General features: G+C 33.4%; 2 protein-coding genes across 3 annotated transcripts; one reads left to right on the top strand and one right to left on the bottom strand.

Annotated features, from left to right (window-relative positions):
* Positions 1-1,074: 1,074 nt before the first annotated feature.
* Positions 1,075-19,475, top strand: LOC110812886 (ELMO/CED-12 family protein). 2 transcript variants are annotated; one of them, XM_088206582.1, is made up of 11 exons: positions 1,075-1,451; positions 1,577-1,767; positions 1,878-2,060; positions 2,160-2,262; positions 11,058-11,170; positions 12,941-13,009; positions 13,800-13,915; positions 14,020-14,074; positions 18,524-18,644; positions 18,892-19,034; positions 19,170-19,475. In XM_088206582.1, the coding sequence occupies exons 3-11, from the start codon at positions 1,920-1,922 to the stop codon at positions 19,266-19,268; spliced, it is 960 nt and encodes a 319-aa protein (XP_088062708.1). In that variant the 5' UTR covers positions 1,075-1,451; positions 1,577-1,767; positions 1,878-1,919; the 3' UTR covers positions 19,269-19,475. The 2 variants fall into 2 exon arrangements, with proteins under 2 accessions (XP_088062708.1, XP_088062709.1); XM_088206583.1 differs by lacking the exons at positions 1,075-1,451; positions 1,577-1,767 and adding an exon at positions 1,500-1,542.
* Positions 19,476-19,585: 110 nt separating this feature from the next.
* Positions 19,586-23,917, bottom strand: LOC110812842 (protein DETOXIFICATION 24-like). The gene is made up of 8 exons (XM_022039717.2): positions 23,362-23,917; positions 21,914-22,458; positions 21,630-21,716; positions 21,468-21,524; positions 21,148-21,386; positions 20,861-20,979; positions 20,372-20,458; positions 19,586-19,943 (listed from the first exon to the last, which is right to left on the bottom strand). The coding sequence occupies exons 1-8, from the start codon at positions 23,614-23,616 to the stop codon at positions 19,863-19,865; spliced, it is 1,470 nt and encodes a 489-aa protein (XP_021895409.2). The 5' UTR covers positions 23,617-23,917; the 3' UTR covers positions 19,586-19,862.
* Between the last annotated feature and the right edge of the window lie 1,918 nt (positions 23,918-25,835).

Genomic DNA, 25,835 nt, shown 5'->3' with positions numbered 1-25,835 from the left:
GAGTATATTCGAATTTGGTACGATAAAATAAGTTGATTTAAGTATTCTGACTTTCACTTATCTATCACAACAAATTGACGAATCTCGATCTAATTGCCTATGTTAGGACAAGACATAAAGTGGTTCCATATAAACTAATTTGGGTATTAATTGGTGAAGGAATCATCTCAGTTAAATTTGTTTTATTATTTTCTCACTACAATTATACCAAATCAACCCGATTGGTTATAGAAGACTATTTGGATATTAATGATTCTTACGTGCATCGAAAATTTCATATAGTTCTTCCCTTTTGATTGTCTCTTGACGGATGCTAAAAGAAGACGATGTCACATAATGAATGCTGATTAATGCGTAAGATGTTATTTTAGAAATAAAAGTGCATTACATCATATATGATTATCTAATGTCTAAGGTGTATAAAGATATTTAATTTACATATAGTACATTTTTCTCTTTTTTGATAGGTAAATCAAGTGGAGTCTTAATAATAATGTTAGTTTTTATAGTATTACGAGTTATGAAATTAATCTTTCTGTTTATATTATGGATCATGTAAAAAAAAAAAATCGAGTTCATTCATGATGATGATCAGAACGTGATTATTCCCCCCAATATGGAGATTATTTACATAATATTAAAATTTTAAGAAGTTTATAATTGATAAAAACTCCTAAAAGAATTCTAAAAGTTTATAATATTGCAGATGATACTTCATTAGAGACAATCAAAACGATTGAGTGATAAGATACATGTATAATATATGTAACTTAGTGACTCTTTTTACAACTAAATTTTACAATGATAATTTTTAGATATATTTTTATTTGAATGACTGTGATACAGTTTAGATTTTTATTATAGGATGTTATATTTTTTTATTTTATTTTTCTCTTTTTATAGTAAAAATAATTATTATAACTAAAATTAAGAATCTAATAATTATTTATGAAAAAATTCAGCAATTTTCGTATAATTTTTTAAATAATCAGAGGAAGAAGGTTGTGTAAAATCAAATTTCATAAAATAAATGGTCTGACATTTTACTTGCCTTCTCTTTTTACATTTCTCTACGGATGGCTGAGCCGTGAGGTCCGAAAGGAAGATTTAAAGAAAAAAGAAAATCAAAAACTAAACAAGAAAAAGAATAAACCATTTTTCAGATTTCGTCTCTGGATTCTCCCGATCGTCTCTTCTTTGAAGCTTTCAGATTGAAGGTCTTACCGGGAGACATCAGAGACAAAATCAGATGACATTATTTTAATCTTCCCATTTCCTCACTTGAATACCTTCCCAAATCATATATATATATATATATATATATTTAATCTTGAGACGACGTTACCAAATCTATACGCACGCATATAATATATGTACATGTTGCATATATTACATACACGCCAACGCGTATGCACCTTACTTGCGAGCTTCCTTAACTCGGAGGTTTTCTGGTACCATATATTGCGCTTTCCTTCTTTTTTTTTTTCTTCTTTTGTGTAGCGTGGTCGTGATTGCGATGTTTTTTTTCCTCATTATACCCCGGTATATTGAATCAATTACTTTCTTGTTTATGTAGATAGAGGCGATTATAAATTCTGGGTTCTGTTGAATTTGAGCAACAGAGATCATCGACATACTTTTTTCCGGTTCCAGATTGCGATTTCAATTCTACATCTAATAGTGTTTTTTTTTGGTTGCGGAGTTTATTATAAGTTGAAGGTCATTATAATCTGAACTTTTTTCAGGGTCATTAAGAAGAACTTAAAGGTGGTTTTTGAAGTCCACAAGCTTGATTCTTTTACTCTCTCCCTAAGTTTCCTTTAGTGAATGTTGGTTCTTGATTTGGAATGAATATGTGTCTCTTGTTTGATTATTAGGATTTCAAGGGTTTTGGGGTGCGTCATTTGAGCAATTAATAAATGACATCGAAGGCTTTGAGGAGGCGTCTCCACCATGGGGATTTGAATGAGAAAAGGCGTGATTATTATGAGGATTCAAGTTTGGAAGGTCTAAGTGAACCTCTATTGGGGAATCACGATTTAGGTGAAAGGCATTCCGAGGTTGGAATTTGTGGTTGCCGTTATTATTTTTGTTTATTTTAGTATCATATATTTTTGTACACTAAAACTTGTTTGGATTGTCAATTTGACATCTTCCAGGAACGCACACTAGAGGATATTTGGAACGAGGAGCGAAAGAAGGAGCACCTTCATTGGACGTTGATATTTTCTCAATTGATTGCACAATGGGCCCAGTGGATAGGTGTGCTATTTTGCTTTTTCCTTGGAGTTTTGCATGATTTATCTCGATATTTGATTTATTTCCATCTGCAAGTTGACAGTTTAAACATATCATGATGAAGCTGGCGTCTTGTGTAATAGGAAATTTTGCATCTATATTATTTTAATGCATACTAATATATGCTTAAAAGAAGTGAGAAATCATTTAACCATTTTATGATGAAGCTGGCTGCTTATGTAGTAAATGGTTATATCTATCATTTTCGTGCGTTTTGGAATCCGAATATGCTTAAATGAAGAAATTCATGAAGGAGATTTACTGCTTTCATTTCATTTATTGATTGGTTGGACGAGTCAGCCCTACTATGATGGATCTTGCAATAGTGGATTATGGTCGTGATTGTATTTGGGTGGGCAGGGAAAGAAAGAAGTTGGTCGATCATCCCCTTATTTATGTTTTAGATTGCTTGGAAATAAGAAATAAAAGAGTTTCTGAAGGGAATTGCTCTTCTTTTGTTAGAATTAAAGACTATTTGTACCGGACTTTGTGTATATTTTTTCTAAAATCATTCTCTTTCTGATGGAGGAGACAATGAGGACTTTCTAGATATTTAATCTTCTAATACTCTAGTGCAGCCCTCTGCTGCCTTGTGTATTATAGCTTTTGTTCCAAAAAGAAAGTATTTGCATATTTGAAGACAAGTTGAAGAGGATTAATCCAACTGTTATGATCAATGTATACATTGTTGACTGAAATTATGGGTTTTGGTGGTTAATATTCTGCTGAAGTATATAAAAGAATCAACTAGATTTTGAGAGGACTGGATGAGAGAATTGTTTCGACTGGACAAGAGAGTTTTGATTAGACTTTTGACCAGCCAAGAGAAGTCAACCAAATGTAGGGCGAGCATACTTGCACAGCCAATGCCTCCACCCCTGGGGAGGCTGTTAGAATGGTCATTTGGACAGAAGATTTTTGGCCATCAAAAGCAAGACTTTTAGATGTTGTCTGCGGGGAAAAATTGGAAGGTTTAATTGCAGGTGGGAGTAGGAGGGGCTTTAGTGCTTTGATCTTATTTTGAGAAGATGATGTGGACTGGTTGCTGGGAGCTTTATACAAATTTTACTGGGCTAAAGGCAGAAAGGTATGGGGTTAGAACAAGGTGGAAAGGAGTTACAACTTGTGAGTGGCCATGAGCAGGACAAGAGGGGAAAGTTTTTGGTCTTCACAGAGGAGAAAGGGGAGGCAGTGAGGCAAATTTTTATTCTAGAAGGTCCACATGCTGGCGGATTGTGGAGAATGATGTTGGTGTTATTTAAAATGGTAGGGAGAAAATTTGAGGCACCTGGAGAAACCTAGAGAGGTTGAAACAGATGTTCAAAAGCAAGAGCATAGTCCGAAAGAAGGTTGAGAAATTTCGTCGATCATCTTATGCTGTCCAAACTACAAGACGGAGTTGTGGGTGAGATTTGAGGTGAGGAGAGAGAAAAACTTCATCGAAGCTGTGAAGGAGAGTTTGGGACAAGGGAGTCGGGTGGGGAAGACAAGACCTATTTCCAAGACGGGTCTGGTTGATTTTAAATTTCAAAATTATAATTACCAAAACATAGGGGAGGTGTCTCCTTTTCATGTAGCCCAAAACGCAGGGACAATTGTTCTTTTGGTGTTAATTTTACTAAAATGGACCTCGGTGAGGAGAACCCAATTATGAGAGGAATGATGGGCTGTATAAACGTCCCATATGGGTTGGGAAGGGGAAATGCTGGCCGTGCCTGGGAGAGGAGTTAGAAAATCAGGTCTTGAGTTAAAATAGATTTGGAGACCTGTGACTAGAAAAAAACGCACAAATTCGCGATGTTTATCGGGAGTGAGTAGGAAGTCTCTTGATTGGCAGCAAAAGTGGATGTAGACGTTGATTTTGATGGAGGAGAGGATAACAGAAGAGTGGGGGAGATTAGTGGTGATTGGGAAGAGGAAAAGATCAGGTAGAGAGAAGAGGAGAGAAGCCGACACATCTATGGTTTGCTGCGATGCAGTCGAGGTTGAAGATGAGGATTCCATGTGAATTCTGGTAGTGGTTTTGGTGGAGAGTGAGGTGGTTGTTGTTACACCGAGGTAGGATGACATGGCTGTGATGTAGAAGAGGGAGGTAATGGTGGAGGAGAAGGTGTGAAAAGAAGATTAGGGGCTTGATTGAGGAAGAAAATTCAAGATGGGTCCTTCGGAATATTCAATGTATTAGTATCATGCTTGGGGTCACTTTTGACGGCTTAAAAGGAGTAGACTATGGAGCTTCTTAAGAAGATAAAGAAAAGAAAGAAGGAGAAGGCGAGAGGGGAGAGGTGAAAAGCAAAAGTAAAAAATAGATAGGGGGTAGAGAGTTCTAAAGAATTGAGAAGGTTGCAATCTAGCATTAAATATGACAATCCAAGGAAAAGGGAAAAGAAAGAAGATGGGGTGTTTGAAGATGCTTAATGTAATATTTGACCGCATCATTTTTGGAATGTTAGGGGTATGATCATAAAAAAGATACATGTTATTAGGTGTTGTGTGAAAAGATGGGAACCTGATGTGATTTGCCTTAAAGAATGTAAAATAGAATCTATCTTGATGGAATTATCCATGGCCTTTGGAGGACTAAGGCGATAGGTGGGAAAGATTTACCTGTTAGGGAAGCATCTGGAGGGATTCTAATTTTATGGAAGGAGGGGGCTTTTAAATGCGAGGAGGTGCTATTGGGAGAATGCTCTATTTTATGCCTCTTTGAAGATTATAGAAATGGGTGGAACTAGTGTTCATTGTTGTCTACAGTAGAGGCGAACAAAGAGAGAGGGTTTCGTTGTGGAAAGGCTTGGTGGACTATAAGCAAAAATGAAACTTCCCATAGGTTATGGGAGGGGATTTGGAAATGGTCTTAAACAAAATATTAAAAGTTCAGAGAACACTCATCGAGTGTTATTGTTGAAGAATTTAAGAAGATTCTTGATAGACTTCAATTACTAGATTTCCTTCTTATGGGAGAAAAATGGACTTGGCCCAATCAAAGACTTAACCGATTTGTTTAAGAATTCACAGGTTTTTGGTGTTGGTTTCTTGCCAACTATAAGTAACGGGTCTATATAAAAACCTTTGTAATTGACCATCTCTGATAATTTTCCTATTTGCCTTTTTTCAGATGAGATCAACAGAGTTCCTTGCTCGTGGTCTTTGTGGTAAGATCAGTAAATGGTGGAGAGGGACCTTTATCAATCTCGGTTACTGTCACCAAGAAATTGGAAATAATCTACTGTAGATTTTTGTGGGGTGATTCAATGGAAAGTGGAAAATACCATTTGGTGCCTTGGGACACAATTAAAAGACTATTGAATCAAGGTAAGATGGATTTGAAATCTTATGTTAAGATGAATCATGCTCTACAAGGGAAAGGGTTATGGAGGAGGATTTGCACAGGAAAAGTTCCAGGAATATATTGAGTAGAGAATTGGAAACGGGTAGAGAACTAATTTGTGGTCACATAGTTGGATTGATGGGAGGGGCCTTTTGAGGATTAGCTTTCCACGAACTTTTGCCATTATGTACTATAAGAATATCTCTGTAAAGAGGCTTTCCATGGAGACAAGGGCCAAAACGGGTGGCATGTGGAGGTCACACAGGATCTCAATGACTGGAAAATGGATGAATATGAATCGCTTTTGAGGTCATTGACTTTGGTTTTGCTTAAGGAGGATGATGACCAACCAGTATGGACTCTTAGTGCAAATGGGAAATTCATTGTGAGGACTTTCTACAAGTATTTGACCAAGAGAGAAACTGTCGAGGGCAATTTCCTGTTCAGGCAAATATGGAAAGTGAACGCCTCCTCAAGGATAGTTTTCTTTGCTTGTGAAGCTTTTCGCGGGTTCATTTTGTCTATTGATGAACTGATGAGAGTAGGAAAGACTTTGGTTAACTGATGTTGTCTATTTAAGAGAGCGGAGGAGACTTGTGATTATATTTAGCTTCAATGCCCAATCACATATAATTTATGGTCTATGGCTTTTGGGATCCTAGGGTATAATTGAGTTATGGCTGGCTCTGTTAAAGATGAAATGTGGGCTTCGAAGGATATTACAAGTAGGAAAAAACATTGATGGCATATTTCTTTGGCAATTTTTTGGGTTGTGTGGAAGAAAAGGAATAGGAGGGCCTTTGAGGGGTGGAGGAGGGGTTTGCCTGAACTTAGTTACCTTTGATCTTTTGATTATGAACCAATGGTTGTATCCTATGAAGAATCTAGAGGAATTAATTTTTTTTTGAAGTAAAAGTGTAGAGAAGTATATTGTAAACAATAGTATCAATAAGATGTTCTCCCTATACAAAAGAATTTACATTTCAATCAAGTGATCAAAAACATTCCCAAAATCATCCAATCATCCAAATCATTAATGTTATGATCCAAAATCATTTACCCCTAATGTTAACAAAGTCTCTCTCAATTCCATTGAAAGCTATAATATTTCTCTCTTTCCACACTACCCAGAAAATAGATATAAAAATTAGAAGTAACTAAGTTCTTTTATTACATAAGCCCACCCATGCCTAAAGCTCATCTCTTACAGAATTCCAATAAAACCCAATTCAGCCCCAAAAGGCCATAATCTATAGTCCATATACTATAAACCATCGGGCACCACAGCAAGTTATGATTGCACGATTCTGCCCCCATCTTCCACAAGAAACACCGGTTGACCAGAGTTTTACCCCCCCTCTACAACATGTCAATCGTCAATATACTTTCCTTGCAAGTTTCCCATGCAAAAAATGCCATTCCAGGAGGGGCTTCCGTCTCCCAGATATGTTTGATTCGGAATGCAAAAAAATTTCCCCATCCCCACTAATCAAGTGCTGGTAACTTGATCTGGGTTAACAGGAGTAGCAAATCTTGATAATCAAGGACTTCCCAATCGTTAAGATTTCTACCAACTCGCACCGACCAATCCCAATACTCCCCCCTGACTGAATACGCTTCTCTTATCACCATATCTCTCTTCTGTGCAATAACAAATATTCTCGGAAACCTGTCCTTCAATTTATAATCTCCAATCCACTTCTCCTCCCAAAATTGGATTTTATTGCCTTTACCAATTTTCCAACTCATGTATTCTAGGAACTTTTGTCCACCCGACATTATCTTTTTCCACAAACTCGTGCCATGATGTCTAGTGGCTGTTCTACTTGAACCACTCCCATTCCTCACACTCCATCTAGCCTCCACCACCCTTTTCTAATTGATATGCTCACTAATATGTAAATTTTTGTGTGCATGGATTGCATCCTTTTGGTCCCTGTAATTAATGATACTATTTATACCTTTTATTTTAAAAAAAAGAACGGTGGAAAGGAGCAATTGTGAATGGTAAGTCCAACTTTAAAATGTCGTAGAAGATGAAGGTAGTGAAGACATAGTTAAAAAGTGGAGCAAGGAGGAGGGAAGGGGTGAAAGTTTGTTACCCAATTTCTACCATAAGATATGGAGGTCATTGATAGGATGGAGGGGGAAGGTATTTTGTCCACTGAAGAATTGGCTCGCAGGGAATCTATAAAGCTTGAATTGGTAAATAGATTACAAATAAAGAAGATGCCATGGAAACAAAAATCGAGAGCCAAGTGGATTAAGGAGGGGGATAGAGACATAAAATTCTTCCATAACATGGCAAATCATCGTTGGAGGATTAATGACGGGTAATGAGCAGCTAAGATAAGTGATCATGAAATTCTTCTATAGACTATATGACGAGGAGTTTAGTCAGAGGCCCAAGTTGGATGATCTCATCTTCATATCTTTAGATGAGCTGAACCGAGAATCGCTTAAAAGAGAGTTCACTAAGGAGGAGATTCTTGAGGGGCTCTTGCACTGTAGAGGGGATGAAGCTCCAAGTCTTGATGGTCTTGACACGAGTTTTTTATAAAAAATTTTGGCATGTAATGAAAGAGGATATTCTTGAACTAAATTATATGACTTGGGTCCTTTATTAAATCTTTAAGTTTTTCTTTCTTGGTACTCATTTCTAAGGTGGATTTTAGACCTATCAACTTAGGTGGTAGCGTGTATAAACTCATTTATAAAATTTTAGCTAGAAGAATGGCCAATGTGATAGATAAAGTGGTGGACGAGTGTCAATATGCTTTTGTTAAAGAAAAACAAATTATGGGTACGACTTTTATGGCTAATGAGGTTCTAGATGAGATGTTATTCAAGAGTAGAAAGGGTTTCGCACATCTCATTGGGCATGGAGAAGCATTGGGAACCCAATTTCTTTCTTCGGAGCCGTTTCTTTTCCCGTCCCCCCACCCTGGCATAGCGCTTCGCTTCCGGTTCCTACATGGAGAAATCCGATGATCGTGTAAATTAGAGCTTTCTTCATCATATGCAGAGAAGATTGGGTTTCAGGGACAAATGGTGTAGATAGATTAACTCTTGTATCAGTACAACTTTTTTTTGGGTCATGGTGAATGGAGGTCCATCTTTTTTCAAGACCTTCAAAAGTTTTGAACGAAATGCTGTCAAGAACCGGAGAGCTGAAGTTGTTTAAAGGTTTAGAGGTTTAAAGGTGGGTGAGGGTGAGCATGGGGAGGAGGTAACCCACTTATTTTTTACTGGTGAAGGTGTTTTGTGAACTGGTTGAGAGGGAAATGATTAATCTCAGATGCATTTTGCTGAGTTTTCAAGCAGTTTTTGGTCTCAATATCAACTTAACCACATCTAGATTTGTGAAAATGGATGATGGGAAGGATGCTCTTAGTTTAGCGAGAGTCATGGAGTGTAAAAGTGTGGAGTTGCTGATTAAGTACTTGAGGTTATCTTTGGAGGCCGAATATAAAGATGTGAAGATGTGGGATCCAGTGGTGGCAAGGTTTGAGATGAGGTTGACGGGATGAAAGAGAAACCTTCTGTCCAAAAAGAGGAGACTTGCACTCGTTAAAAGTGTCGGCCAACCTCCCTATTTATTCTGTTCATATAGACAATCCCAGTGAGTGTTGCCAATAGACTGAAATCAGTTCAATGTAGATTCCTTTGGGGTGACTATGAGGATAGGAAAAAATATCACTTAGTGGTATGGGATGAGAACAAAAAACCAATGTCTCAAGGATGTTTGGGATTGAGATCTTTAGTGGAGATGAATCTGGTCTTACATGGTAAGTAACTATGCAGATTCATGAAAGAAAAGATATCTTATGGTGGAGGGTGATAGTGGCAAAGTTCGGTACTGTGTATAGAGGTTGTTTTTCCAAAGTATTGACTAGATCGCATGAGAAGGGGATATAGAAAAAACTATGCATAATTAGTAGGACTTGACTGTGAACTTCACTTTCCATATCTGCTTGAACAGAAACCTGGCTTCAGCTGCTACTTCATTCCTAACCAAATGGTTATAGTAGGATTTGACTGTGAACTCTCCTTCTTCTTAAGTTTCCAAACTGGCTGATTACCATTACCGTTAAGATTAACCATTAAAAATAAATGGAGCAATGCCTCATATTTAATCACTAAGGTTACAAATCATATTGACATCCCACTTCTTATTTCCTCTACCATCCTTGTGAGCCTTCTCAACTACGATATTCTTGAAGAAAAATATGACGGAATTGATTTTTAAGATCTCCCCCACCTACCCAATCGTCCCTCTAGAACAAAATGTTGTTCCCTCTCCTCACTTTCTAATTGACACATTCCTGGAATTTTTTTTCTCCCAAGCTTATTTTCCTCCATCCACCCCATGAGATCTAGCATACACTCTTGTGAACCAACCTCTATCCATAGTCCTAAATTTAGCATCAATCACTGTCCTCCACAACCTACCATTCTCCTTCGTGTATCTCCATAGCCATTGCCCTTGTAGGGCTAGATTCATCTTAACAAAAGATCTCAGCCCTAACTCCCCCCCAAGACATAGGCTTCTTAGTTTCCCCCGGCCTCATCAAATGATACTTTCTCCTATCTTCTGCAGCTCCCCAAAGAAACCTGCACTGAATAGATTTCAATTTCTATGCCCCTTTCACTAGGATTGTCATGACAGACAAATAATAGATAAGAAGATAACCAGCGTACTCTTTATAATTGTCCCTTTAGATGAGAGGTTTCTCTTTCACCCTGTTAATCTTCTTTCAAACAATTCAATCACTAGGTCCCATGTTCTCTCATCTTTGTCATTTGACCCTAAGAGCAGCCCTAGATACTTAATAGTTAATGCCACTGTTTTGCAGCCCAACACACTTACCAATCTTGATTCATCCCTTCTGTCATCAAGAAGTGATTAAGTCCATTTGAAGCAATCTTCTTCTTGTTCTCATGACCATATTGTTCTTTTTTCTTTTTGTTTTAAGTGATAAAGAAGAAATATTATTAAGAAGCATAGAAGAAGTTGCAAAAAAGTGAGAGGATAAGGCATACTTGTATAAAAAGTACAGAGAAAGAAAACCACAACAGACAACACTGAGACCTCAACACAGAATAAACTCCTAACTCCTTAGCAAAACAGATCGAAGGTGTTTCCCAAGAAACCCTTGTTATCTTTTGGTTTCTTATGCTTTGCTTGTCTAAAATGTCTTTAATTGGTGGCACCCAAGGCCTGAACTATGTTTGGGCATTGTACATTTATTTATTATCAATGAACTTGCTTTCAATAAATAAGACACTGTAAAACATTTTTTGTTAAATGTTATATATTGTTTGATCAATTAACTTGCTTTATCAAAAAAGTGAGTGTTTCGAGTTTTTGTGGTTGTAGATGGAATTGCAAATTGATTTGGCTGATTTTTCGTAATGGATTTTACAGCAAACATTGTCCTTGGATCTGGCTCACTTATTGGAAGGTTTTTACCTTTAACTTCTGCCACTCAAATTGGACAAAACAAAAGGCTTCATCCACCTACTTTTAGTCCTTTGCAGGTATATGCATTGGCAGAATTTACCAATTTCAAGTTCTAAGAATCTATACATTAGCTTGAATAAAGATTTTAACTTGTTTATTATCTATTACAAATTTTTTCTTCTTTAGTGTGTTTTTGCAATTACGTTGCACTTACCTTTTGATAGAAAATTAGCTTATTCTTCTGTAATAACAATGCAGACCTTTTTTTTTTGAAAGAAGAAGTGTGATATTAAATAGTGCCAAGAAGGTGCAATCCGCATGCAAAAACTTTACAAATCTGTCAAAATATCATCGGATTCCCTAAATACTCACAAGTGTACAGAGGATGACCCTTTATCAAAAAATCTAGTGTCTAGGACCAACAACTTAAGGCTATCAAAAGAAAATTTTATTTCCTCCAAAGCTCTTATATTTCTGTTTTCCAAATAACATATAAGGTAGTTAAAGGAATTAGGCCTAAATTTGTAACCTCAATCGCTTATGTTGGGAGAAATATTCTGGGAACAGGTTTTTGACGTTAAAAACTTAGAAATGAATCAGGTTCGGAAGTTAAGAGCACTTTACTTTTAGGTTTTTCAGATTTCACATTGTTGATTTGAGTTGGGTCCTTTAGGTTTTAGGTTGGTTGTCTTTGTCCTAGCCTTCCAGAGATTCTTTCTACATAGTTTGCAGTTGCACCCTGTTGTTGCCTGCTAAGTTATCACTTTTCTATCTCAAAAAAAAAAAAATGATCGCTGTTGAGAGACTTATTGGCTTTATTAATATGTGTAAGAAACCAGGAAAATATAAGATTGTTTCTAATTACTTCACATTTGTTTTTGATAGGAAAAAAGATTATATAGTGATAGGAAGAAAGTTACAAAAAAGGTGGACTAGGTAACAGCAATAAGAACAAAACAGGACAGAGACTAGCTAGTTGTCATAAGAATAGCTGGCCAATCTCTACGTGCAGTTGATAGAGGAACATCCTTAAAATGTCTATTGACCTTAGCCTGGATGGAAGCCAAAGACAAACTTTACCCCAAAGAATGGAAAAAAGTGATACATTGGTTATTTTGCATATGTTGTTTACTTGTTGCTCAGGCTTGGGTGTGGGTGTCCAAGATGAGTATGGATCCAAGTCACCAACTTTTGCTTTCAAATATATGGGAACACTGTCAATAAGCCCAAAAACATAGTCAACAACTTGGGTTCAATTGATATTAAAAGTAAGAAAATTTATAATCTATATTTCATGTAATAAAAGAATAACAACCTTTAGCACAAAAAGATAGCAGTTCCATATTTGTGGTGGGATGAAAAAGTTATACTAATTAACTGACCAAGCATTACTATGTGAGTACATAAAAAAGTATTATTATGCAAAAACTTTCAAGATTGAGACATTCCAGAACCAATATTCCAATCTTCATTATTCTAAAAGATCATCTTTTCCAAAACAGATTCTTTTCCGTCTCAAAAAAGTAATTCCCCATCTTCATATTTTAATTACAATTTACAGCCTAGGAGTCTTCATTGTATTGAACATATATCCCACATACACCAGTTCCATGTGTCTGACTTGGGTGTTGCTCCGAAATTGAAGAGTCTTAGCAATAAACCTACTTAGGAAGGTTTACTTTGTCGTCATCTTCTTTCCTACCTTAACCTTTCTATTCCCCTGTAGTTTCTCTTAAAAGGATTGCCAGTTCTTATTTTATAATAGCATTCTATTTTATATTCTGTGACATGGGTGTCACTTGTTTTGCTTCCTATGTGATATTTGGTGCTAAGTGCTGTCTTCTTAGGAAGAAAGGTTCAGAAATCTGCAGCAGAGGCTGGAAGTTCCCTTTGATGGTTCTCGAGTGGAGCATCAGGTAGGTGTTCTACCATATAACATAATTTCCACTTTCTTAATCTCTCCCCAGCATGTGCTTTCACTTTATCTACTGATTTAGTTATCAAGGTTGGAAATCTTAAGATTATTATAAAAGGAAAATTTATTGTGAAAGTATTCTCCAGGCAGCATAACTGAAAGTCATTTCTGTCCCATTATTTTTCTCTCTTTGTAATTAGTTATGGTAGAACATTGTTGAAATTTTGTTTTGAGCCTTTAGTAGATAGTGGTTCTGACTTCTTCCCAACCTTCTAGATTTTGGATAAGCCTTCCAAATTATGCTCTATCCAATGGGCATTGGCTGCTGCATTAAATTTCACATACATGTACCTGTGTCTAGGTCCTTTATGTGTGCATCCCTGGCATTTGTTATATAAGCATGCTACTATCTAGCTTCATTCTCAAAATTATTAGCTACTATTTGTTTATATTGCCACACTTGTCTACAAAATAAGCATAATTATGAATATTGGGATGTTTCCTCGTGCTTTGCTTTGAGTATGCATTTAATTTTACGTTTTAACTTCAAGGACTTCAGTTGTAGTGTAACTTTAAAATTAAAAGGTTTATACATAGGTATACTTGGTATTGTTTTCAAATCAGTGTCCCCCCTGATCATTTAGCTTTTCTACGGAATTTTGTATGCTCTGTTGTCTTGAGAGTGGTGGAGGTCAAGTACCAATTTGCTTGCATCCCTCCGTTCTCAAGAAGATTCACCTACGAATGTGATGGATCATATTTGTTTTACTTGCTTAATTTTGTTCTCTTAGGATGCACTTAAACAATTATGGAGGTTGGCTTATCCCAATAGGGAGCTCCCATCTCTTAAATCAAAACTCTGGAAAGATATGGGTTGGCAAGGGGAAGACCCTTCAACAGATTTTAGGTATGTGAACCTTTTTTTCTTCATTATGAATTTTCATGTGGTTGTGCTTTATCGGTTATTCCCTTGACACTTAACTAAATAAAATTTTGTTGTACTGTCTGAAGGGGTGGAGGGTTTATATCATTGGAGAATCTAATCTTTTTTGCGAAGAAGTATCCGGTTTGTTCCCTTGCTTTAAAATCTTGATTAATAATAATACCTGTCATCTATTGCATAAAATTGGATACTAGATGTGTCTTGAATTGGTGTGGGATAGCACTATGCGTTACTCTTCATTCTAGCTGAAATGAACCTTGTATTCTGTTGAAAACACAAGTAGTTGTGGGCTATGAAGAAGTTGAATACTTTTATGAAAACTAGGCTCCAGCTGGGCCCTTGATTGAATTAATTTTGATATACATTTTTCTTTGACTGCCATGATGCACAGGGCTAGGACTAGGTCTTGGTGTTCTGTGTTTCTTTGTACATAATGTAGAAGGAAATCATGTATCAATAACCTTTCCTGGTGTCTCTTCCAATTCCTTCCTAACAGGGATATAGGAAGAAAAACATTATAAAGATTTATTTCAAATGGGAAACTAGTTTAAGTTTTTAGGTTCTGTGGTAGATGAAATTGTTATTGTGATATCCCATTTGCTTTGGGGATAATCTTCTCAGCTTGTACCGTTAAGTTTCCTTTTGGTAGATCCACAATGTTAATAACATGAAGCCGGAAATAAAGTACTATAATGGAAGTTCTTCCACTACAGTAGCAGAGTTAGTTTATATCACTTGTCCTAAAAAACCATGCCACTATAGCCTAAATGGTTTCTGGTCTTTGGCTATTGTGAATACATTTATCCCTAAGAACCTTGTCCAATCTGAAGAAACTTTATTTTTGGGTTTTCTGAATTCCAATTGAACACTGCTATATGGATGGCAATATTTTAGCTTGTTACTGAATTAAGGTGGTCTTTAGGTAGATTTGAGTGAAAATTTATTGGTTTTGCTGTATCAGAAATATTTGCTCCTGTTTCCTTGCTTGGCTTCTCCTACTTTGTAGCTTCTCTTTCTTTTCGACAAAGTTCTTTTATGGAAAACGCATAAAAAGATATTAGAGTAAACATTGAGATTGGAAGTTATCTTACCTTTCTAATTGAAGCATATTAATGTAGGACAAATTAGGAATATTTGCCTATTTGTGGATTAGGGGCAAATTAGGCATCATCTGCCTAGTTTTGGCTTAGGGATTAATTTTAGGTCTAAATACCATTATTGTCCATGAACTGCTTTTATCTATTTGATTTGGTTCTTATATAGTTCTTTTACTCTTTTGGTCCCTCAACTTTAAAAATTCTTAGCATTCTTCCTCTGTTAGCTTTTGTTGACATTGTTAACACATTTGCTAAATGTCCCTGGACTCGATACATAACGCTATTTTATTGGGTACTTTGTCCGATTTGATGTTATATAGCTTCTGATGTGTACAAATAATTTAATTTTTATTTAAAATAAAAAAAATTAAAAATTTAAATCATAAAACAAAAAAATTAAAGTAAAATCCTAAACTCAAAATCGAAATAAGGAGCGAGAGACTTATAGGAGGCGCCACTGGCAAAGTTCAAGAGGAAGGCGGCAAGGTTACTATTGGTGGAAATGACAGGGAGAGGAAAAAAGAGGGGTGGAATGGCAGAGAGGAGGATGGAGAAGCAGGACCTGGACATATTTAGAAACAGTGGACCCAGTAGGGTCAAGGTCAGAATTGTTGGAGGCGATGGAACGCTGGAACCAAAAGGTGCAAGATGAAGATGATAAGAAGAGGAAGAGTTAATTGGAGGGAGAGGAGGGGAAGTATCTAATAAAACAGTGTCACATGTCAAGTTTGGTAACACGTGACAAATGTATTAGCAATGTCGACAGAAACTAATAGAGAGAGACTAATATGAACAATTTTTGTAACTAGAGGGACCAAAAGAGCGAAAAAGTATGAGGTCCAAATTGAATAAGAAAAATAATACAGGGGCCAAAGTGGTACTTAAGGCATTAGTCTTATGTATCATACCTTGAGGCTCTTGGACATCACACTTAAAAATTGAGAATTAGATTGGTAGGAAATAACTAGAGTAGTTAGTGAGCATCAAACTTGGGATTTAAGCATCAAATCTAAAGTTGATATTTGCTTGCATCAAGCAAGTTTGCTGAAAAAATTCTCTCAATATTATGTGAATAATTGATGGCCTTTTGAGAGAGATACAGAGTATTTAATGCCTGTAATGTAATCCCAATGTAACTGAAAAACAGATTAATATTTTTAGATTCTTTTTTATGAGACAAAAAGGTATCAAGGGGATGCACCCATGTACAAAAGATAGCCATTTGAGTGGGAAGATGAAAAAGGATCAACAATAGCCATTTTGTCCAACATAAGGTGACCCTTACAAAATACAAATGGTTCTAAACAAATGATCCTTGATGGAGGCAAAAGAAGAGGAGTACTCAAAAGCTTTGCAGTTCCTCTCTTTCTAAATGGCCCAGAAGATAGAGATACGAGTGAGAACAAATATTTTTTCCAGTGCTTGGTGGTAAGAACCACTCCAGGCCCAAAGATCATCCTTAACTGATCTGCTAACCATCCAAGCCAAGTTGAGGAGGTTGAGAGCTGAATTTAAAAGCCTTCGAACTTCTCAAGACCAAAGAAGAAGATGGTCCCCATGATTTTACTCACTAAAATACAAAAAGCACTTGTTCAGCAATCTGCTTTGTAAGATTATCAATGACCTATCTTTTGTTTGTAAGATTATCAATGGTTAAAATTCCATTTGATGCTTGCTTCCTAAGAGAAAAAAACAATCATAGATGTAGCCTTCATTTCTAGATGTGTCTAAGGGAAATTCTTCAAAATAACATTCGTTGAAACCAAAAGGCTGTAGTAAGATTAATAGTGAAATCTATTTCTAAGTGTCTTACAAGAGCCTTTTGGAAGCCATTTCTTATGTTTGTGATTTTTTTTCTTCTCTTAATTGGGTTTAGGGTGAATGATTGCTTGTGCATCTTGTATTAGGAGGATCATTAGCTTAATCACATCCATTTGGCAACCCGTTTCCCTTGTCTTTATAACCTTTCATGTTGCCGTAACACTCCTATCTCTTCTTTCACTGTTCAAATTGATGGTCAAGGTTCTTGGAACATGTTCTTACATAGAAATATTAATGGTCAAGTGTTATCGACATATTTATAGGACTTAAATAAGAGATTAAAGTTCAATTAAATATGGAATCTTAGTTAGTATTAGATTTCTAAATAGTAAACATAGAATCATAATTAGTATTAGATTTTTAAATAATGTATGATTTTCTATTAATATTGGATTCTTAAATAGTATAAGATTTTTAATATTTTAATAAAATATTTCTAATTAGATTTAGATTGTAATTAAATTAAGATTCTTAAATAAGAATTGTAATCTATATATAAAATGGTATGCTTACTATTAATAAAGATAAGTCAGAATATTATTTTAAATTATGATATTAGAGTTTTCTCTAACGGTGTTTAAGGTAAAAACTCGTTTTGATAAACTACAATTTATTTTTACAAAATAGATCGCTTGAGGAATTGCAGTAAGTAGAAGCAGATTCTGAAACCGGAAATCCCAAAGAACCGTCTAGTGACAAGATTCTGGTCTTGAAAACATAACATCGAGACTCTGTTGCTGTGATTTGTCTGATTCAATTTCTAAATCTGTCATTTTTTCTCCACTCCTGATTTTTAGAGTTTGTTTTCTGGATTTTACTCGTAAATCATTCTTTTGTTTCTTAACCAATTATCGTATGATTTCGAATGCTGCCTTTAGAAAACCTTCTTTGGAAGGTTTCATCTTATTCTGAGTAAGTTTTTGTTTGGACTATGGTTTTTAGTGGGGTTGATACTAATTTCTCTATGTTTGCGGGGAAAGCATTCTTTGTATAATGGGCTTTTGTGCTTGTTAGTCTCATAATCATTCGTCGTATATGGCTTTGAGACTTTAGACTTTGCTTGTTTGGCACTCTTAATGTTTCCTTGGATGCTCCTCCAAATCTTGAGGGATTTATCATTTCTTCTCTTTGAGTGTTGGTTAGAAAAGGAGGATAAATTGCTTCAGAGAGGGGTGTTATTTGTTGGTTGTGGGTGCAGTGATTGGAGAGAAATGCTATGATTTTTAAGGATCATTTCTTGTCTTCTTTATTCTTCTGGGATAGGAAAGACATTTTTGGCATCTCTTTGGATTAAGGCGCATGAACTCTTTAAGGATATTTCTTTCTCTATTTTACAAAGAGATTTCACGGCTATCCTATGTTGAGTTTGACCATTTCTTTCTCTTTTCATTCTCTTTCCACATGTTTTAGTTTGTCATAAGGACAACTAGTCCTCTGATGTACCTTTTCACACTGGGACTTTCCTACTACTTGAGTCTCCTGGGTTTTTTTTTTTGTTGTTTCTCTGTAAACTTTTGAAATTTAATTTCTTCTATGCTTTTCTTTGCTGAAAATTTCTTTGGTTGAACAATATAACCGACATAGAAATTCCGGATTTGGTTTTGCAATAACTATATTAAAACTAATATTTGACTCATGATTTTTCTTTCATTAGGAATCATTTCAGAGATTGTTGCACAAACAAGATGGAAGCAGAGCTGAGTGGGAGTATCCGTTTGCTGTAGCTGGCATCAATATTTCATTTATGTTGGCACAAATGCTGGATCTTCATTCAGGTAAATGAAACATCATTAGCTCTCCTCGTTACTAGCAGAGGATGATGACCCTTGGCCAAATGAATATTCAATGATATTGTACTATTGTTTCGAGCATATCCTTGAAGAAATGCAAATGCCTGTTATTATCGACCTCGTCATTTTGAGAATTCCTCTGTTTACATGATTTTGTTCCACTTAGTTTCTAGTTTTGAATTTGAGAGTCCTATAATATGGGTAAGGCTTAGAAGCTAAGTTAATGTTGCAGGGAAACCATCAACGTTGGCAGGGATCCGGTTTTTGGATCTACTCGGTGAGGATGAAATGGCATTTGATAGTCTTTACTGTGTAGCCTTCCAGATGATGGATGCTCAATGGCTTGCCAAGCGAGCGTCATATATGGATTTCAATGTAAATTGTTCTAACAATCAATTCCCAATTGGTTTTAAAATACACGAAGAATACTTTGAAATCTTTAACTCTTTTCTTTGGGCCGCTTGTGCTAATAATGACTTAATTATTTTCTGTTTCAATTTTTGTTTCTAGGACGTTTTAAAATCCACCAGAACACAGTTAGAGCGAGAGCTTGCACTCGAAGACGTGAGGAATGTGAAAGATTTACCAGCCTTCAATCTTTTGAGATGATACTTATTTAGACTTACAGTCTATCGAGATCATACTCCCTTAGCTCTTGATTCATTTCTTCCTCCTCGAGTACAGATACAGTTTACCCAAAGTCTGTAACAAAGCAATTAATTGTTCTCCTAAACTCAAAGTGTGGTTCCATGTAAATCATGTTGGGAAATATCAGTTACTGTAGAAGTTGAAATATAATGCTTTACATATTTTGAATTTCTTTGTTTCATTTTTAGTTATTTTGGATAATTTTTTTTTATACATTTTAATTAAATTACTGTGGATCTTTAAGTAGTTTTTCACAAAATTTAGACTTATTCCAAATGTACTTGTGAACTTGAGATTTCTCATATAATAGAATTTGACAAGCATGTGACAGTTGGCTGCCATGTCATCAACTTTTTGATGACATGGCAGCAACCTAGATCCTAATCAGCAAAACATAAAATCCAAATCCACCAATACACCTTATATCATGCAAATTATAGATCAAAATTGTGGTACCATTATGAAATAATAAATATAAAAATGATCATTTTACAAAAGCAGGGAAAGTAATCAGGTTTTACTAATATAGAATTAAGAAAATTCATCACTAATCAATCACTCCTGAACTGACTCTTCATTAGATTTATTTGAATTTCTTGGAAACCATTTATTTAGACGCTCAGATGCTCTGTTAACCTGAAAAAAGAAAGAGTAAAATAGTAGTAATTAATTAATTAATTAATTTTTTTTAAAAAATTAAGAGTAAAATAGATCATTAACTTTTCTGTCAAGATAAGCAACTAATACATCAATTTTTTACTCACTCTTTCTGTCAAGGAATATATATATATATATATATTATTTTTGATATTGATATTTGCTTATGAATGTAATTATAAATATATAATCTTAATAGTCTTTAAAAAATGAAAATAAATATATAGGAATCTAAAATTAATAAAATATTAATTTTCCTTAATCAATATATAACTATGTTAATGTCATCAATAAGTATATTATGTGGGTATAGAATAAGATTAAACATATTTAACCATATAAAAAAGGTATTTATTCATATCTCTAATCACTTTAATTATATTTTAATTAAAATAATTTCAACATACCTGCTCATTCCAGTCAGTTGTCCATGTAATGTAACCCAACACCAACGATTGCAATATAACACCGAGTTGCATTCCCATCCATAATCCCTGTAAACCCCTTTAAGTTAAGTAAGTGACATGCTACTAATAATTTAATTTACGTAAAAATAATATATAATTATTAAGCTAAATATAAAAATAATATTATTAATAATTTAAATATAAATTTTTAACGTTTAATAATTTTTAGAAACTAAAGTGTTACGAGTAGTGTCAAAAAAAATGACTATAAAGCACTTAATAAAGTTATTAGTAGTCTCGTGATTCTTAAACTTAACATATTATCAATAATAAGAATTTTTTGAAAATTAATGCTTTGGGTCGAAATAAATTTGTACTTAAAAAATATGAGCCTTAAGTTTTATATAAAATTAATACAATGATTTATACAAAGTTTATCTAATTTTTATATGTTAAAAATTACTAAAGAATAGCAAAACAAATAGTTACCCTTATTTCCAGACCGACCACCCATCCTAGCAGAAGCCCCATTGGTATTCCAACGAAATAAAAGCAGAAGATATTAACATATGCTACCATACTCTGTCTTCCAGCACCTATTGCTACTCCTGAAATATAAACTTCATATCTTTCAATCTACAAGTTTCTGTGCTGTTTATCTCATATCAGCAGTCAAGATTTTGTTGATGATCAATCTTGTATGCAAACATATGAACATGAATTTAAGTAAAATAATTGTGTTTGTATGTGTATGTATATAAAATGTAAGAACATGCCTGAAAGTACGCACTGAATGCTATTGAGTAAAACTGATATAGAAAGTAGGAATGAGAGTTCTGATACATATTCTACTACTTTCTCATCATTCGTAAACAAGTATCCAATCTTGTTTCCAAATATCAGACAGAGAGTGCAGAAGAACAGTCCTATGCAGATTGATGTACACGCTATAACTTTGGCTGAAAATTTTGCAGCTTCTGCATCTCCTTTTCCTAATTCATTTGAAATTCGAACACTGTACAGATAGATCTATTAAGAAAATTAAAGCTCCAACATGATATAACTATGAACAAGTCAAAGAAGAAGAAAATAATACCTTGAGGAGATAAGGAAGCCAAGGCATAACATGAATTCCCAACCTGCTATATTAAGGCTGCAATGATAATTGTAATTTAAAGGATTTTTATGCTTTTGATTTGAGCTCAAACTAAATCAGAAGCCATAAATAATATATATCTATAATATAATATAATATTACCATATAGAAAAGGCAGAAATGGCAACTGCAGCATTCTTCATGTATCCTGCTAGTAAGATTAGAATACTATTGTACCATATCTCCAAGCTGTTTAAAAATTAAAAGAAAACCAACTATGAAAGAAATAATCAAAATTAAAAAAATAAATAAATATATGTATGTCCATATCTACTTGCTATAAATTTTAATAGTGGTGGATATTAATATCTTATTATTAATATATATCTTTACTATAAGATTATCTTAAAGATAAATATAGAAAATGTTTATATATATATATATACCATAGCATCAAACCAGAAGATACTGAGAGCTTTGTAATTGGGAAGAGGTCAGAAAAAGCAACCCAAGTGAATCCTCTCCAAGTTTTTGGGCACCAACCTCCAAAAATATATACGAACTCTCCAATGGCTACTAACCAGTTAGCTATTATAGTTGCACTCATTGCTCCAGAAATTCCCCAATGTAATTTCTTAACAAAGATCCATGACAGTAACAGATTGATCAGAAATGATCCAACAGATAACCATCCGATAATGCTGTTTTTGAGTTGTCCTTGGAGGTAGTTTTGAATGGTGTAGTTGAAGACGTAGAAGTAGAGCATGGGGATGAACCATAAAGAAATATAACCTGCAAGACTTGCAATATCTGATTGTTCGCCTAGTATCGTAAAGATTTGTCTTGCGAAAAGAAATATAGGGAGCAATAATAAGGTTGCAGTAATAAGATTGATGATCCATGATCTTTGTAAGTATATGCCCATCATGTGGTACTGCTTTGCACCAAATGCTTGTCCACAAAGAGTCTCAGTTGCAGTTGACATCCCTAGCTATACACATGATTGTCATAAAATAAATTGACTGTGAGATCCTATGTTTGTTTATATTAATATTTTTCATTGTAGGAATTAATTTTTTTTTATAAATATTCAATATTATTTTACTTATATATTTTAAATAATTACTATAAAGTATATCTTTTGAATAAAGTGTTGACGTAATATAATATAATTTTCTAAATAATATTATATCTACTAGGATTATTTGTTACACAATTTTATTTTTTATATAAATTACTTACTATATATAAACTACATACATGTATAAATAGAAAATTTTCAACGATCAAAAATCAAGTAGTTGAGAATATTCTTTCTACTAAACCTAACATGGTAAAGGAAATAATTTTTTTACATCCCTTTTGAAATAAGAAGAGATTGGATCTTGTTAAGTGAGAAAAAAAATTGAAAAGTACTTAATATTATATTACTTATCTATTTTAGATGGTTAATAGAAGATATATTTTTTAAATAAAGTCTTAACATAATAAAATATAGGTCTCCTGAATATACAAGTAATCTCTATATGTTAAGATTATTTATTGTATGTTATATTTCTCATATATATATATATTACTATACGAACTAATGTTTACATACATGTACAAATAAGAAACTTTCATGGACCCAAAAACAGTCAATTGACAAGTATTCTTTCTTCTAAACCAACATGGAGAAGGAAAATTTTTTGTTACATCCCTTTTGAAACAAGAATAGATTGGCTCTTGTTAAGTGGGAAAAAAGTGCGTAGCATTCTTGTGTTGTTAAATACTTGTATATGTATATACATAAATTAAGAGAGAGAGAGAGAGAGAGAGAGAGAGAGAGAGAGAGAGAGAGAGAGAGAGAGAGAGAGAGAGAAGGGGAGAGAATTGGAAAAGAAAAATTTCTTACAATGACGCCATTAGCAAAACGCAGAACGAGAATCTGAATGAGAGCATAAGCTGCAAGGTGGAGTTGAGAGATATGGCCGAAGAAAGCTTGTGTTACAACAAGCGTTCCAAATTGAGAAACCTTAGCTATCATTGCAGGAAATGCAACATTCCATATCTTCTTTGATTCCTCCCAAACTCTCTCTCTGAAATCACTACTTATAATATTCCTTCTTTCTCTTGATCTCCCAAGAAGAACTTCCCTAGTCTCCTCCATGCTAATTACTCTTCTTTCAAAATCTAAAAATCACACGCTACACCATAAGATATAGATCTATATGTGTATACATAATTAATATATACTTCAACGGGGATTAATTCAACCTAATATTTATATATTATAAACCACACGCCACCCAATCTTCTTAAATGTTTATTAATTAATATACATTTGAGCTGGTGAGGCTTGATATGACCATATGTATCGTTGAACAAGTTTCTATACCCACAAATAGAATATATATATATATGCACATAGATATGTGCATATAATATATGTGTGTGTTAGGTGTAGACTTTAATTTATCTGCCCTTTTGTGTGTTGATATATATATATATATATATATATATGGGATTTGCTGACTATCAATTATATTTCCGTAGAATGCATTTAATACTTACTGAGAGAGAATTTTCAAAAGTATAATTTATGTTAGTTAAAAGAATAGGGGTCACGTAGCAATATTTATATTAATAATTAATTTATAAAATTTGATTCATTAAGAGAGAATTTTCAAGAACTATACTTTAGATTAATTAAAGTAATAGGGGTAATATAATAATACTTACTAATAATAATTAATTTATCATAATTTTATGTTATAATTTAATTTTTAATATTTTATATTCATTTAAATTATTCATTTTCTGCTAATTCCTAACAAAAAAAATTAAAAAATTAAAAAATATTCAAATACTTCAAAAAAAAAAAACAGTTTATATTAAATTTTAAAATAATTAAAATTAAAAAAATTAAAAGAATCAACTCAATTTTGGGTTTGTTTGAGTTGCTTTTTTTTTTAAAAAAAAAAAAAAAAATATTTTTTTTACTACTTTAAAATTTAAAACGTTTATAGTGCCTAAATATAACTTTAATTACTTTAAATTTTTATATTAAAAAGTGCACAAAATATAAAATGTCATAAACTTAAATTTTAAACAAAAAAACGAGAATAAGCTGTAAGAAATCATAAATGGTAAAGATTAATTTAATAATATTATGGTAAAAAAATTATATATTTGAAAGGGTTTTTGAGATGTGTACTGAATAATTATGTTAGAGAGTAAATGTTTTTTTCCTGGGTAGGTTTTAAAAATTGTAAAATTCTGATGTTCTGTAAGAATCAGAGTGAGGGTTAAAAATATTAATATTTTTAAACTAAAGTTTAATGATTAAAGATAATCTTTTCCCAAAGGGTTAGAGTTTAATTCCCCCTCCTAAAGTTTATTAAGTTCATGATATGATGAAAGATATTGTTGTTTAATATATATTTTTATATAGATATTTTATTATTTATTATATTCTCATTTTTTAATGATATGATTTATCTGTTCCCTTCCATTTTCTTGATTTCTATTTTTTTTTTTAAATGTGATTAACTGTTCTCCTATAAATAATGTGCATATTGCTTTTTTTTTTTTTTTAATATGATATTGGTTGACTTTGATTGTTCCTCCAATTTCTTTTTTTTTTAAATAAAATACACATATTTTATTAATTAAATTATATATATTAGATTTTTTTAAAAATTTTTTTTTAATAAAAAATATAGATTTTATTAATTAAATGATACCTACAATTATTAATACTAAATTTTTATTTAGTGAAATGTAAGTATATAAATTACATATCTTACAATAATAACAACTTAATTTATAAATATATTAATATATTATCTAAAAAATATATGAAAATAAATTAAAAAAAAGATTTTAGATTTTTATACTAGGATATAGCCTCATCACAATTCCTTGTCTTTAACTTTCTCTTTCAAATTTCAGTGAGACATTAGAGGTGTTTATATCGTGAATTCTCTTATAATTAAGTTAGCAATAATTATGGAGGATGATAAGGATGTGTTGGATAGTAGTTCAAATTTTTTTTTTTTTTAAAGAATGAATAATGAGGAAAGAAGAAAAAGCAATCGCTCATTCTAAATTGTTATCTTAATTTAAACAGTATTGCGAACATCTAAGTATAGATAATATTGTAGGAATTCAAGAGTTTGATCAGTAATGATATAGGGATAGTGGCATCAATGGTGCAATGAAACCGTCCTTGATGCCAAAAGCCACCTTGCTCTTTCTATGTTTTTTAGTTTGTCATGAGGATAATTAGTCATTTGATGTACATTTTCACCATGGGACTTTCCTACTACTTAACCCTCTTTCTAGGTTTTTTATGTTTCTTTATGGACTTTTAAAATTTATGTTCTT

Source organism: Carica papaya, chromosome 6 (assembly GCF_054855325.1).
Source record: "Carica papaya isolate Zhongbai chromosome 6, ASM5485532v1, whole genome shotgun sequence".
Taxonomy (NCBI): Eukaryota; Viridiplantae; Streptophyta; class Magnoliopsida; order Brassicales; family Caricaceae; genus Carica; species Carica papaya.
The sequence above is the reverse complement of the archived record's forward strand: the minus strand, read 5'-3'. Positions and strand labels throughout refer to the sequence as shown.